The sequence below is a fragment of the Oryzias latipes genome, chromosome 11, assembly GCF_053564925.1.
Source record: "Oryzias latipes strain Hd-rR chromosome 11, Olatipes_Hd-rR_3.1".
NCBI classification, from domain to species: Eukaryota; Metazoa; Chordata; class Actinopteri; order Beloniformes; family Adrianichthyidae; genus Oryzias; species Oryzias latipes.
Genome location: NC_136247.1, coordinates 15,073,118 through 15,088,564, shown reverse-complemented (window position 1 = coordinate 15,088,564; position 15,447 = coordinate 15,073,118). Strand labels below are relative to the sequence as shown.

The 15,447-nt window shown below is 44.4% G+C and overlaps 2 protein-coding genes across 3 annotated transcripts in view; both read right to left on the bottom strand.

Annotated features, from left to right (window-relative positions):
* Positions 1–7,044, bottom strand: part of trit1 (tRNA isopentenyltransferase 1) — a 44,899-nt gene extending 37,855 nt beyond the window's left edge. Inside the window, exon 1 of one of the 2 annotated variants that reach the window (XM_078954884.1) lies at positions 6,833–7,044. In XM_078954884.1, coding sequence (XP_078811010.1) covers positions 6,833–6,979 — 147 coding nt within the window. In that variant the 5' untranslated portion in view covers positions 6,980–7,044. The remainder of the gene's footprint in view (positions 1–6,832) is intronic. The other variant, XM_023959905.2, reaches the window with a different exon arrangement.
* A 1,975-nt stretch (positions 7,045–9,019) lies between these two features.
* On the bottom strand, positions 9,020–15,173 carry myclb (MYCL proto-oncogene, bHLH transcription factor b). Its single transcript, XM_011480905.2, has 3 exons — positions 14,902–15,173; positions 13,726–14,393; positions 9,020–11,833 (listed from the first exon to the last, which is right to left on the bottom strand). The coding sequence occupies exons 1-3, from the start codon at positions 15,156–15,158 to the stop codon at positions 11,055–11,057; spliced, it is 1,704 nt and encodes a 567-aa protein (XP_011479207.2). The 5' UTR covers positions 15,159–15,173; the 3' UTR covers positions 9,020–11,054.
* Between the last annotated feature and the right edge of the window lie 274 nt (positions 15,174–15,447).

Sequence of the window (15,447 nt, the reverse complement as noted above, 5' to 3'; positions counted from 1 at the left end):
TGCAATTCAAACCAGCACACGGGCAAAGAGAATTCAGAAGGCACCGTCTTGCTTCCATACCAGCTTAGATGACTTAAAAGGATGCATCATATGGATGTGGGAGGTGCCATTGCTCGAGTTACAATACAAACAAATACGTCAAAGCCCAGACAGGTCACTGCCACAGCAGACAGCCAGAGAGACGGGGAGGCAGAGATAAACATGAACGATGCAGGGAGGAGTGGTGAAGGAGGAGGAAGGGAGGCTGCAGGAGCATCAGAAGGACGCAACACGTCACTGTGCAGTTTTTCCGTGTGGGACGCGTTTCTTACGCACATCGGCAGTTGGTGCTGCTGAATGTGTGAAAACAAGGCGATGAGGCAATCAAGCCCTCTTCACTTCTACAATGCAGACGGCAGTTTCCCTGCTGTTTTAGCTAACTGTCGGCGCCAACTTTCAAACGCGCACAAAGCAGAAGGTCACCAGCCACCAGCACGCCCATACACAACACAAGCATCCAAGCACAACACAAAGTGTCCATGACCTGCTAAATTCCCCCCGGGCTTTCTGATGGACCATCAGCATACCACCACCTCCCCCTCAGCCACACCCACCCCTCCCTTCCCTCTTCAAGACCCACTACAATGAATATGGCGTTTTTGGTATTTCCAACCAGTTTTTGTGGTATTTTTCTGCTAGAGGCCATGTATAACCAAAAGTAAGCTTGAAATACATTTCTTTTTCATACATGTTTACACATCATATCAATTTTTGGGGATAATTTCTCCCAAAAATTCCTCAGCGTTACCAAAATTACCTCAACATGAACAGCAAAGCGAAGCTTGTGGATGAATCCTCTGTGTGCCGTTTCCCTTTAACGACAAACAGTTTCATTGGGAGACTGGCTCTTTTTTGGCCACTTGAATACGTCACTAACCGATTTATGGCTCCTCTGAGAAATTTAAGGTGATCTTTTTCAATGTTCGCACATGAAAACGTTCAACGACAGCCTTTATAGACCAACTTCATCCCCAGAGCTGGATACTCCATAACTTCCCCAACCACTGACTCCATAGGTCATTTATGGCAAACCTTTATATGGTGTTTTCTACCTTGTTTATAATGGCACCACCCTCAAACACCAAGCACAATGTGGGGTTCAGTGTCTTGCGAAGGGACACTCCGACACATGGACGAACAAGGCGGGAGCCAAACCTGCAATTCTCCAATCAGAGGTCGATCGCTCTACCTAAGGCTGCCCAACTAATATGCCAACTTCATTTTATTTCTAGCTACTGTCTGATATAGAACTATAATCAATATTTGATTTTATTGATATAAAATCAAAATGCATATTCTCTCGTCTTAATCAAGTCAGTGGGTCAGTGGGTGTAAGTTTGGGGGTTTGAGGTTTATGCTGATTGGTATTTCTGTGAAAATTTGATTAAAACATGTTTCTTTAAAATATCGGGAAATAACCAAATGATGTCTCATAAAGTTCTCATAAAAATAGTACAACAGGCTACTACATCTAGAAGCAAAAGGGGAAATGACATAAGTGTCAAATGCAAAAGGGCAATGAGTTCATTTCAATTTAATCAAATATATGCAGGATTGTACTACTGACCTACTTCTGGGTATGGCACACCTGAGATTTTCTTTGTATAACCATAAGAGCCCAGAAAGCTGAGGACTTTTCCAGAATTATCTGATGCTTGCTGCATAAACATGAGGCGAGGTGACGGGAATGACCGCACATCCGTCATTCCCGGTCCACCTTTGTTGCCGAGGGACGCCCGCTGCTTCCTGGATCCCGCTTTTGGGGACGGCACATTCATGATGCAGCGGTGACAGTACAGCGAAGCCCTGTGCCACGGATAGCATGTTCATTTAACGGCTGAATAATATCCGCTGCATGTCCAATGAACTGTGGGCTGGGGGGCAAGAGGGAGCTACTGCAACACAATAGGAGTGTGAGGGAGTGTGGGAACCGATTCTCCCCGGGACAATAGACACTTCCCTGTGGCCACAGCGTACCCATTCACTATCAGCTCCGGGGCCAACGTAGCATGCCGCTGAATATGCACCAGCTCAGCACAATGCTGCTTTCTCCCAAACAAGACCAGACTGTTTCCTATCCCAAAGACAACACAGGCCAGCTCTAGCCTATACACAGCCTCATTCTCACTTAAGCCCTCCCTTTCTCACTAACTCCATGTCTGCTTGTCTCTGCTGCCTTCCGCCGCCATCACAGACACCAGCAGAAGCGACAAGGCAGGGGATTGTGGAGACTGCAGCAGCCATGCTCTAACTAGGCCACTGTTTCTCACCAGAGCTGCTGGTCGTGGAGATATTTTGGGCTGGAATGCTATTAGTGTAACCCAGTTCATGCCATTACCAGGTTACTGCTGGAAGAGCCACACCCCACGAGGACAGGCAAGCTCAAGGACAATGTGGAAGAGAAGGCAATGGGGGGTGTTGCTCAAGCAGGAGGTAGGTGATTAGTCAGTGGATGCTGCACTGAAGAAAAAAATCCCTGCTGGACATTTGGAGTTCCTCTGTTTTCACGCCATTACTCTGATGTGACCCAAACTCAAACTGGTGCCTGACCTTTCCTATTGGGTGTGTGGCCTCTGGTTGCCGTGGCAACAGAGTCTGAGAACCAAAAGGCAGGGTGAGGCAGGGAGAGACTGAAAGCTCAGAGTGAATGAAGCGTGCGAGTGTTTGCTGCGTTGCTGCTTCGACAGAAAAAAAAAAAACCATACACACACACACCAACATGTTTTCTCCTCCACTGATGAAACCACACTGTGTAGCGATAAGTTCCTGAAAAACATTTCCTGCCCTACAGTTATGTAATAAACCAACAAACCATCTTCTACAGCTTCTAGCAGACTCAAGAAAAAGTCTGAGAAACTCTGCCTTCAACCATGTTCGCTTAGACTTTAACACATGAATGTATCCAAATTCCTTGCATGTACATCCATGTTACTACCACTTATTGTTCTAGATCCTCCCCTAAGAGGCTCCACATGACCCACAACCCCAACAACAATCTGCTTCAAAGGCCTACACACCAGTATTACAAAAGAAAGCCGGTCCAGACGTTGGGCTTTAACAAGTCGGCTGTTTTTCCGCTTGTTGAAGTCTGGTGTTGGAACAATAAAGAAGTGATACTGACAGCTGCAAACGGTTCTTTTATTGCTTAAAATGGTATGTTTAGACAATGTGTCCATATTTGGATTTAAAATGATGTAGACACAAACTCCTAGACAGTTTATCATGCACTCCTTAAGATCAGGACATTCCAGAGGACTGTTGGGTTGGATAGGAAAACTCTACACCTTTGGTTTAGAGTTAAATTGTTTGGTTTAGGACAAAGGTGGGTAACTACAAACTTTACGGCTCGGTGCTCCAGTGAGTTTTTCAGATAACCTTCTCTGCACCGCTGATTACCAGGCTAAAGCACCAACAGCTAAACAGAAGATGCTAGTGCAAGGTTTGTTAGAAAACCGTATTGGCAGTTGTGACAAAGGCTTTATGTTACCCAGCCCTTCTTACACTATCGTTTTAATGCAATCTGGGCTAAAAAAAAAAAAGGTAAAACCTTGCTCTCTTCAGCTTTTACATTGATATAAAATGTTCGAACTTGAACACAGTTTTTCTACTCCCATCTATTAGGTGGCAGTATGCACCGCTACCACTGGGTTCCCATAAAAACAGAAAAGGGGGTTGCAAAAATAAAGTTCTGTGGAGGCTAAGTTGTATTTTACATTTTCCACTTCACTCTTTCATGAACTTCATCCAGTGTGGGTCCTTGGGCAAGACCCTTCACATTACTGCCTAACTATGTAGCCATAAGGGAACCCAGGACTGGGTCTCCCTGTGCCAGTTCCCAGCCCGGATAAAATACAGGGCTGTGTCAGGAAAGGCATCCGGCGTAAAAATCTCTCCCAAATCAAAACGGGCAACTCAATTAAAGCTGATTTGCTGAGGCAACCTCTGCAGTGATATGCTAAAAGTTGATCTACAACAACAACACTTCACTCCTCTTGCAGAACAAAACATTTACAGTAAGATTTATGTTCTGGATTCATGCAGAGATACTTCAACCAATCGACAGGCAACACGGATGTCATCTGATTCCCAGCTTAGCTCTAAAGAGTCATATCCCAGCAGTGACCACATCAGACGCTTTCAGAGTCCATTTGAGCCTGCTCTTGTCTCAAATAGCGACAAAAGATGTTTTTATGCTTCATCGAGAGACATAAAAACATCAACTTTAGCGTCAAACTTGTTAACACATTGTTCTTCTAAAAGTGGATTGTAGAAAACAGAAAAGATGTGTGAGATAAGGTGCTGACTTTAGGGGGAATCAAACTCTGGCGTGCCAGCAAACTGAAAGCAGATGCAGTTACTTGTGTGTAAAACGCCTCTGATTGAACTGAAAGCAGACATGATTAACATCGAGTGCCTGAGAAGTCTAAATGTATGCTGAAGTATTGGGGTTTGGAGACAGACATAAGGATAAACAGAAAACAAAACAAAAAACTTAAATGGTTAGGTTTAAATGCTAGATGTGTTCTGTGAGCAATGCTGAAGACTTATAAGATACATTGAATCTGGTGGATGTGGATATATGATGGTGCAACACAATAATGTGCATTTTAAACAAACAACATCAAGAAAAACACAACTATCCCCTTTCTCTGCTTGCTTGTAAGTTCCAAAATTAGATATGAACTTTAAAATATTTGTTCTAAACATGTTAAGTTTGTGAATACACACTGAAGTGTGCGTGGAACAAAAGAGTGGGTTTTGTCATACCGTCCACGACACCCCATCACATTTCTGCAAAAGTCTCTTAGCACTTTTTGCTGCCACGATTTTCATGTTTTTGCTTCAAAGTGGTCAAGCCAAACCACAGTCTGATTTCAGTTTCACTGTGCATCACAACCACTACAACTCAAAGTTGCACAATTCATGCTTCAAGTCTGTGTGTCGATGAAAACTGGTTAAGTGTTTTAAAGGAGCTTCTTTACTCTCAGCATCCAGACAGACTCAGTTTGTGCTTCTGTGTTTGTGACAAACATCTTTAAAGACTCACTCCAATGGAAAGCATGTTTTTTGGTGTTTTTAACATTTTCATGTAGCATTTTTCTCATTAAGAAGAGTTTTTTTACTCAAATTCTGATGGATCAGCAGCAGATAAACCCCCTTTTAGAAAAATCTCTCTGCGTTAACGATCCCACCCATAACTCATAGGTGAATTTCAAATGAACTCCTGCTGCTGTGCAGAAAAACAACCGGTTTTTTTAAATTTTGGCTAAAAAACAGCATAATAATAATAAAAAGAACACTGAAAATAGTTTAAATGGATTGCTTCCACAATAATTTACTGTAATGCCAACTGTTTGATCATTTATCATGGAGAAGAAATTAAAAATTGTGGTTTATGCCCCAAAAGAATTCTATGACACCAAGTCTTTTGCATATCAAAGTCAGTCAAAGTCAGCTTTATTTGTCAAATATGCTGGATACACATGATATACAGCACAGATGAAATGTCTTCTTCTCCAGCTTATAAAGAAATATATAATAATAATAATAATAATAATAATAATAATAATAATAATAATAATAATAATAATAATAATAATAATAATAATAATAATAATAATAGCAATATCAGAATAGAGCTGTGAAAGAAGAAGCCTTGAGCAAGATTCACTAGATTTACACCACTTTGACATTTAGCGCCAAACCTACTGTAGATGGTAGTATCAGGTAGCGACTGTCCAGTGTGAACACCACATGCGAAATGCGCATCGCATGTCCAGGCTGAACATCGAAATACAGATACAAAAACCAGCATTCTAGAGCCTAGAAAAACATTGAGTTTTTGTCTGCACAAGATTAATGCAAAGACTCCTGAAAAGAACTTAAATGTCTCAAGGAGGTGGAAGGATTGAGGTCTGAAAGATGGAGGAGAAATGATACAGCAGGAGCGCGGAGTCATGGACAGGAGATAAAATCAATTTCCTTCTTTAAAAAACAAAACACTTTATGCATTTTTAGAAATAAAAATTACTAAAACTTTCAGATACGTGTTAGTTTGTTTGCCTGATTTTAGACAAAATAATCAGTTCAAATAATTACTTATCTTTCTAGTAGTTATGTGATTCGGGTGATAAATCTTTCACATCCACCGATGTTATGTAAATTAATCTTGACAAGTATTTTTATTGTTAGAAATAGATCCCCGATCAGCCTGTGCTGTAGTAAATGTGGCTTTTCTTTCATATTTACCGGTACAAAGCATGCCCGCCCCTCAGCACAAATGGTGGACAAATGATGCGTTTAAGGACTTCAAAATAGTCTGCAAACGCTGAGATTCAGACCTGCAGGAGATTTTTGCACACAAATTTCTCAAGTCTTCTGTCAGCACGGTGCTCTGCAGCGTACAGGCCTCCTCAGCCTAAATCACGCGACCTGCACCTTAAACGGCACGACTACGGGCCGTCCGACGATAAGCGGCTGAAGTGAAAGCATCTTCTTTCACAGGACAGGGACGATAACACCAAAACGCTGCTTTTCGTACAAATAAAACGCCGAGTGTTTTGTTCGCATTAACAAAGCTTAGCTAATGTCTCCTAACTGCCGCGAGTAAAGTTTTTCATTTAAAACACGGCTAATATACGACACTTTTTACAGCATAACCTTCGTAAATGTAACAAATTTGACTTATACTGTACGTGTAACTCACGATATTTTGGAATCATGATGGTTAAGGGACAATGAATGACAATGGCAGCGGTGAGAAGCACTCCCGCGCTTCTCCTTCGCCTCCTACCTGCATAGAATCCGCGCTGATTATTTCTCCGTGGAGCCGTTTCCCGATCTCAATAGCCAGCTTGGACTTCCCGGTACCAGTAGCTCCCAAAATCACCACCAAAGACGGAGCCATCGCTCTGTGCAGGACGCGCGTGGAAGCCGCCATGTTGGTCCTTCCTCACGGCCCAGCTGACACCCTTTGCGCCTGCGCAAATAGGAGAGGTGATTCTGTTGACTAGTAACCTAAGCTATTGCTGTAGCGACATTGGTCAACTGTCAAATTACGTACAGCTGCTTTTGTTCCAGTATGAAGTACTTAGAATTGAAATGAACACAAGTCTGTTCAGGAAACAGATTATATATATTTTTTTAATAAAAAAAAAATTATTATATATATATATATATATATATATATATATATATATATATATATATATATATATATATATATATTTTTTTTTTTTTATTGTATCAACACATTTTAAAACCCAAGACCTGTACAGAGACACAATTCAGGTTATATAAGAAGAGACCCCAGCCTCATAAAACATGTGTAAATATGTTACTAAATACAATTTACAACAAGGATTTTTTTTCAGTTACTAACGCTTATGGGCATCAGTTTGTTCAATGTTTGAAGTCCTACTTCAGTCATCTTTTGATCTATTTTCAAATCGTTTCCAATGGTCTTTTAATTGTGATTTTACAGTTTTTAGCCCCCACCCCCCCAAAAAAACAAAACTGTATCGTTTTCTAGGACAGTTTCTGCAGAGCAGCAAGAGTTCATTAGAAATTCACCTCTGTGGGCGGGACTGTTGGCAAGGAGCAATGCCACTCCCCGTCCTGTCACCCTTAACTGAGAGCTCTCTGTTAACACCCTCTCCCACTAGCTTACAGCCCATCACAACAACAACCTAGCAGCGGTACAACAATAATGGCGAGTTTTATTGGAGAAATTTGTCTGCAAGTTCATGCATTAGAATGGAGCAGAGCAGGGAGACTTTGGCCTGCCTAGCGTTCTTTCAACTTCACATATAAACTCCTTTTTTATATAAAGTGTATTTTTTTATATATGTCTTCAATCATCAGAAAAATGCCAACCTCCAGTTTGTGTAAAATTAGTAGACAGTAGCTGTTCACATGAGTCACTTAAAAAAAAATCAGTGGAATGACTGGTTTGTTTGAATAAACATGATAAACATGACATCATCAAAGATAGCAGCCATCTTTGGAAGTTGGCTCCAAATGAAAGCACCACTCATTGCCAGAGTGTCTATGATGTGTATTTTTATAAGAGTGTCCCCTCATGAAATATCATTCAAGCAATCACTCAAGTAGTCACTGTCAGCCAATTACTAAAGTAAGAGTTTAGTAAAAGGACATCTAAAGTACTAAATATTGAAACCATTTACACCACAGATGTATGTTATTCATATCATTTTTTAATAATTCCACAAGGACTGATGTGAACAAAATCTCACATGTTGATTTACAGAGATGAGGCTTTTAACAAATCTTAACATGGTAAACATGCCCCATTTAAAATGTAAACGTTTTCTATTTAGTTCACTTATACAGATCTGCTTTATATGTTCATATATTTATTTTGGTTTTAAGGTGCTGCATAAAAGAACTCAATAGAATGGTTTGTTTTAATTCAAGGATTTTTTTTAAATCAATGAATCATAATTATAAATATTTATTTTACAAATAAAATTGGTACCAGTTTTTTAGTAACAAGACAATTAGACTTTTTAAAATATAGGCTCCAATTTTACAAATGAAAATAAGATGAAAGATGTACCGGTGGTTTAAGTACTGTTGTTTTTTTCATTCTACTAAATAAAAAAGATGAAATTAAACTATTATTTTTATTCTTTTAAACAATAAAAAGAAATCAGGTCAAGTGATTTAATGCAGACCGGCTTTAAAATGTCAAATCTGGAAAAGAAAAAGAAAAAGGTATAAGTGCATAATTTCAGCACAGTTAGTATCGTTTCCATGGAAACTGTCAGAGCTCTGCAGTGGTGAGCAGAGATGCTCGTTGCCATGGTGAAAGATGCTGGGACCGGTCACGTTGGAGACGGCTGGGAAACAATACCGGCTGGGGGAGGGAGACCCCCGTTCATTCATCCAGCTGCTTTAAACGCAAGAACATGAAAACAACAACATTTAGAGTCACAGAGACGCACTTTTGAGCAGAAGATGATGTCAAACAATTTAATTTTATTGATGTTTTCAACTCTTCATACATAGATGCTTATGAGGTACAGACAGGGAGAAAAAAACCCAAACAAAGTGCTGAGACAAGGCTCCAAAATTCACCATAGCTGAACTCCAGAAGTGAAAAAAGCAACATTCACTGCTAAGATGACGGTGCCACAGCAGAGAACAGTGATTAAACAAATGTGTGGATGTGTGCACACCACTGCCATGGGTGCACCCATTCAAAAACAAATAATTCAAAACCCAATCAGGGTTATCGATTGGTGGTCTGTGCTGAAACAATTGGCATTTCTCTCGAGACAAAAAGTCCATCATAAATACATCTATTTGAGGCTTCTTCAGAAGGTTGTGTTACATTCACAGCATGGTAGAACAGGGGGCCTTCTTCCTGACCGTGGGAATTTAGGAGATTTTCCCTGAGTGCTGGTAAAGCAGGGCATGCTATTCAATTACAGTACAAGATCCAGAGCTACAGTGTTACGTCGCATGGCTTACGGGACAAAAAGAGAGCACCAAGCTAGCAGAAAGAAACACGCAGAGCGTTTATATTAAGGTCACTGAGGGCCACACACACAGCCAGAAGTTTAAAGCACTAGATCCTCTTAAGTCTCCACACACGTCAGATCTTAGTACTCTGGCTACTCTGATCGGATTGAATGCAGCAGCGTTCAGCTGTTGGCCTCTCCGGGGAGGAAGCTGATCATGCATGCCAATTTTCAGCACAAAACCACCAATAAACCACCTCAGGAAATTATATTTTTAAGCTCACACCCCAAAAAAAAAGGTAAGAAAATATAGTATAAAACTTTTGTCAACTCTGGCTTATAGAAATACAAGAAAACAAGCAAGTTCTGCAAAAAGTAAAGATCGTGACAAAGTGGCTAAGTGTGATGAAGTGTTTCATTTCAACTCCGTTTCAGTCTTTTGAATAACAAAAATAGAAGTCATCTTTGAAAAGCGGGATGGCTCAGGCGTCGGTTCGAGACCCAGGGCTGAGCAAATAACCAGGATGAGTGTGGCGGACCGCTCCAGTTCAGGAAAGGACCGTACAGTTAATGACACACACACACACACACACACAACAATGAAAAGGCATGAAATGAAAACAAATTCAATCACATTGAAAGATGAAATAAATATGGTTAGAACTGTTTCAGGACAAAGATACTCAAATGACATTCTGCTTTTGGCTGGTCTCCATGGCACAATCTTAAAGATGGAATGACTTTTTTTTGGAGGAAAAAAAAGTTTTTAATTTGAACACAATAATCTTAATCTTATGCACGCTACAAAACTAAGCTGCTACTGTGATGCTGCTGTCCAAACCATGATTAAATACTCAATGATGAGAAGCTGCAGGCACAAGAGCTTTAAGCAAGCAAAAACTAAAGGGGAACTTGAACTCTGCAAGCCCGCCGCGTCGCTCCGGCTCTGATCCAAGTCTCGCTTCAAAGTGTTGAGGTAACAGAGAACAGACATGGAGGGAGTTCCAGAAACAGGACCCACAGCAGAGTCACCAAGGATGAAGCGTAGAGATTCAAGATTAGATTTGTGGGAGCAGAAAAGGGAGGGATGGGGGAAGCGACTTCAGCAGAGAGATCACAGCTGTGCGACCACAACAAGCCCCGTCACTACAGGGGAAGTCTGAACAGAGCAGAAGTTAACGGAGCGTTCGCTGCAGTTTGTTGAATAAATGCTGGTGTTTTCCCAGCAGGCTTTGCTGCAGCCAGCAACAATCTTAACATTTTCAAAGGGGGGCGGGGGGGGGGGATACCAGCCCAACAAACTTTTAATATGTGACCAAGGACACATTAACCCCGCCTGGAAGCAGGAGTCCCTAGACAGCTTGTCAATCAATCCAAGGCTAATGTGCAAACCACAAAAGTAGATTAAAAAAAAAACAAAGACGGACAATAATTCCACACGCGCTGTTCCAGCGTGATCGCCCCAAAGGGAAAATTAGTGTTTGTTTTTTCTTCATGAAGTCCGTTCCAACCTGAAACTCATGCCGCCACTCAGGACCGTTTGAGCTGCGCCAGCTTGTGCAGCAGCTGCATCTGCCGCGTTTTCAGCTGTTTGCGCTCCTGAGCCTTCAGCCGCTCGCATGCGTGCAGCTGCCGCAGGTACTCCGTGGCCCGGGTCAGGATGGCCACCTTGGGGGTTTTAGGGCAGTCCGCCAGGCCCGGGATCTCGTCCCGCAGTGACAGGAAGCGTGAGCGCAGGTCGTTTCGCCGCTTGCGCTCCAAAAAGTTGTGCGCCTTGCGCTTGTCCGTGTCCTCACAGTCGGAGGACTGGGGGCTTGAGAGGTGAGTGGGGGTCTTTGATGGAGAACTGTGAGGATGATGAGATGAGGAAGAGGAGCAAGGTGGAGAAGAAGGCCATGTCGACGAGGTAGGAGACGAGGCGCTGAGGTTAGGAGACTCTGACCTCACCCCCGAAAATTGAGACTTTCTGTTCTCCAAGTTCAAGGGGGCATGGCCAAGTCGTGGCTGTTGGTACGCAGAGTTTTGGTGAGGCTGCGTCATCGAGACCAACGCCTCCTGCCGGACTCTCTTCCTGGGTGGCTCCGAAGGCGCCGTCAGAGTGTCCGGGGAGGGGGCGGCGTAGTTGTGCTGCTGTTGGTGGATGGAGATGTGGAACCGCTTCATGCCGGGGTCGTGGGGGTCAGCGCGCACCGTGATAGTCACTGGCTTGCGAGCGTTTACTAGTCGCCGCGGTTTACTCTGCTGCTGCTGCTTGTGCTCCACAGTCACCACATCGATCTCTTCTTCATCCTCATCTTTGTCCTCATCATCTGAAAGAGTAAAAAGATCGTAGGATCAGAAAACAGCTTGGAAGAGCAAACCTGAGCTCCTCCTCAGTACCTTCCTCCTTCCTGGTGAAACCACACAATCTCCTCTATCAGAGTGACTGACCAACAAAGAGTCGCAGAGCACAGGAATAAAGCTCTGAAGGGCTTTTTCTTATTCTGGAATAGTCCTATGTTCCCTCTTCACAGAGGTTGGCAAATCAGACTTTCCATACCGGACCACATGGGAATATAACACAGTTCCAACAGCTGCCCTTTTGGACCAGACATTTCCCAAAAATAAACAGACTAGAAAGAAAAACATCTTCTTCCTGCACTCGTTAAACGATGGTTATGACGGTTAATCCACTCCTAGTCTTTAATCCGTTAAATTACCCACTTGGATTCACACTGTAAGGAACCACACAAGGGTTCACTTGCAACATCTTCATTTAGCTCGTCAAGCACGAGTCATCCGGGCCAACCGGCCCGTGCCAAAATCACCACTGCTTTGGGTCAGCTCCCTCAGTTGTGGAAATTCCCTCTGTTCATTCATTCATGTGTACAGAGTGACTGTGAGAGTGGGGTAGGTGGGAGGGAGGGTGAAGAAGCACTCGAGTGCACAACAGACCATTCTTCAGCTTGTTAAAACAAGCCGGCTAATGTTTAGCTCAGCGTGCTTTTAAAACCCATCTGCTGCTCCGTTTACCGCCCAAGAAAAAGTCTCAGCGGCTCGATTCCTGCAGGCCACACAGGCGTCCCCTTTAGCCTCCACACACTGAAGCAAGCTTTGACATTCCGCACGTCATGGCTTTAGAAAAACGCCCCTTTCATTTCACAAATATACAGACGAGTTTGTGTGAAAACCACCTAAAGCTGGGGCACGTTCAGGAACAAAACTCCCCCTTAAAGACCCACTCCGATCATCTTTTGATTGTTGATTGATAGTAAAAGCACAGATTTAAGCCAAAATCTAAAAACCTGTGTCATTTTCTTGGACATAATTTCTGCAGAGCAGCAGGAGTTCATTAGAAATACACCTCTGAGCTGTGGGCGGGACAGTTGGCGAAGGATCCGTTTGTACGTTCTATGGCTAGCTTACAGCCCCTTACACTACCAACCTTAGCACTTTCAACAGCACTAATTTTTAGCCACGTCCTTTTCCAACATTTTCTTTTCTGCTCCTGATTTACAACGATTTGAATAAAGAAAGCCTCAGAAATGTAATTTTAAGCTTAATTTTCTTTGTATATCTACATATCTGTGCCCTCTATCGTTAAAAAAAAGGCCACGAGAACATGTTAAAACACTATTTTTATTAGAGTGGGTCTTTAAATGTTCCCTTGAACTCATTCAGCCGCTAATACCGCTCCATTCACTCCCCCTGGCTAGATCGGACCAAATCCGCCCACTGACACAATTGGCGCCACAGCCTGTTGAGCGGAGGAATGCAGCAACAAGTCCTCTTTGTGACATTCCACGCACCATTATGCGCGCTCCCAGCTCAGCATCACATGGCAGCCTGCATGCCCAACTCCATCGCATCTAGAGAAAAGTTGGGAGGAGCCCCATCCCGCCTTCCTGCCCTGTCACCCCCCCCCCCCCAGGATGGAGTTCAGATATAAAAGTACCTCTTCTTGGTACAGAGGATATCGTTATAATAAGTCAGACGGAGCAGCTGCTCCAGTGGAGGCCTGCCAAGCAGCAGATGTTTTCATGGGTGTGTCGCTCCGCTTCAAGCATGTGTTGCATGCAGCAAGGTAACGCAATGCAGTTGCAGCCATCTGCCACAAGTCAGCACAAAACATCAAAGGGAAGAAGAGGCTGTCCGCACAGCAGCACCAGAAAATCTGAGGTCTTCACCTCCCCTTAAAAAAAAAAAGAAATCTGCTACAGACCTGATGAGTCCGTGTGAGATTCAGAACCAGAACACACTTGCTTCTTGCATCCTCCACTTAAGGGGAAAGTCAGCACAGCAGCCGGATCCACACAGTCTGCAGCCAACACGCTCAGAGCCGGCGTGTCAGGGAGGACGCCCTGCGCCTTCCCAGAGGGTGCCACGCTGGAAACTGCTGCGGTTTTGGCAGCTGTCCCAGGACAAGGAGCACAGTGCTCCCCGACCACGCGCTCCAGCTGCTGTCCAGCTGAGAATCCACTCCACATGCAGTCCTGGATGATGATGGAGCTCAGGTTCCCAAAAGTCTCGCTGGTGGCTGCCAGCTTGCAAGGCAGGTCCGACTGCTGCTCGTCCTCCTGTCCCAAGAACTGGGACACCCACTCCAGCTTGTCCCCCAGAGATGGGTGGAGGAGCCCGACCTTGCTTGACCCCTCTGACGCCCGGATGGGGGACATGGGCGGGGTTGGCACCAGCTCAAATTTCTTCCATATGTCCTCACTGGGCGCCGTGGACTTGAAAAAGTCCTCGTCAGGGTCGTCGTAGAAATAATGCTGGTAGTGGTCAAGGTGGTCCATGTCCCAGTTTTCATAACAAGGTATGAAGGAGCTGATGCCTGGCATGGGGGCTGCAGGGAAGGGGGTGGGGTGGATCACTCCCTGTTGCCTCTGTCTGTGGAGAGATGCAGTCAAGAGCTGAATCAGAACCGAGCCACATTCAAAAACACCCCCCCCCCCTCCTTCCCCTCAGAGCTGATTCACACACTAAGAGTGGAGCAAATGAAGAGTTGTGAGCATCAACCTCGTGGATGCAGACTTTTTAAAAACAGTGAAGTTGATGCTGCGGAGTTGGAGTTTCGCAACGCAGCTTTATTATATAACAGCTTTGGTAGTAGGACCCGGGCTGCTGGATGGAGGGAAGAGGCGGGGGCGTGGTGGAACCCCCCGACTCCAACTCTCTCATTACTTGATTAGACGCAGGTAGTCAGTAATGACCGTGAGGCAGAGATCGGGGCCGCACCTCCGTTCAGCTGTGACACTGAAGCCCATCGGTGATCATCAGGCGCGCGCTGAAGATGCGTAAAACCTCCGAACTTCTTTACGCGTGCCACACCTGAACTCCCCGCCCCCCGGTTTGAACTCTCGCCGTTGGGTGGGAGATTAATACACAAGTTTTTCACCTGCTGAGAGCGGGAAGCCCGCGTGCGTCCTCATAGATCCAAAGGTTAAAGGGTCCAAGCGCAGCCACGTCCCCGCGCGCTCCCCGCGGCGCCTCCGTGCCTCCTTCCCGGGGAGCGGACGTCTGCGGAGGTCGATGGGTTCGTCTGGTTTCGGTCCAGGAGCTCGCAGCGCGGGGCGGGATCCGGCTGCGCTCACTTTCTTTGCAGACTGCTGCACTGTGTGGTCGGGGTGGGGGGGCGAGTTGTCTGTTATGCATTGAAGGCGGGTCGTAGTAGCGGAGCCACGCCCACGTTTTAAAGTCGCAGCACGCGGCGTGCGCAGAGCCACGAGCATCACTTTCAGATGATGACAGAGGTATTCTTTTGAAAGGATTCTACAGTTACAATAAAAGCGGGGGTGCCCCCCCCCCTGCTGCATTTAGGGACACAATAAAAAAGGGGGTTTCACAGATGAGCACAGGTGGGGCCACATCATCATGTGAACATATGGATGCAGGATCTGGTTTCAGTCATGCATCTCCATGTAACTAATACCCAGCCTGTAAG

Excerpts from the sequence above, each read along its gene's own strand:
- myclb (XM_011480905.2), bottom strand. The coding sequence starts at position 15,158 with ATGCATAACAGACAACTCGCCCCCCCACCCCGACCACACAGTGCAGCA. Across the intron at positions 14,394-14,901 it reads GGGCTTCCCGCTCTCAGCAG|ACAGAGGCAACAGGGAGTGA; the intron begins GTGAAAAACTTG and ends ATCTCTCCACAG. Across the intron at positions 11,834-13,725 it reads ATCTCACACGGACTCATCAG|ATGATGAGGACAAAGATGAG; the intron begins GTCTGTAGCAGA and ends TTACTCTTTCAG.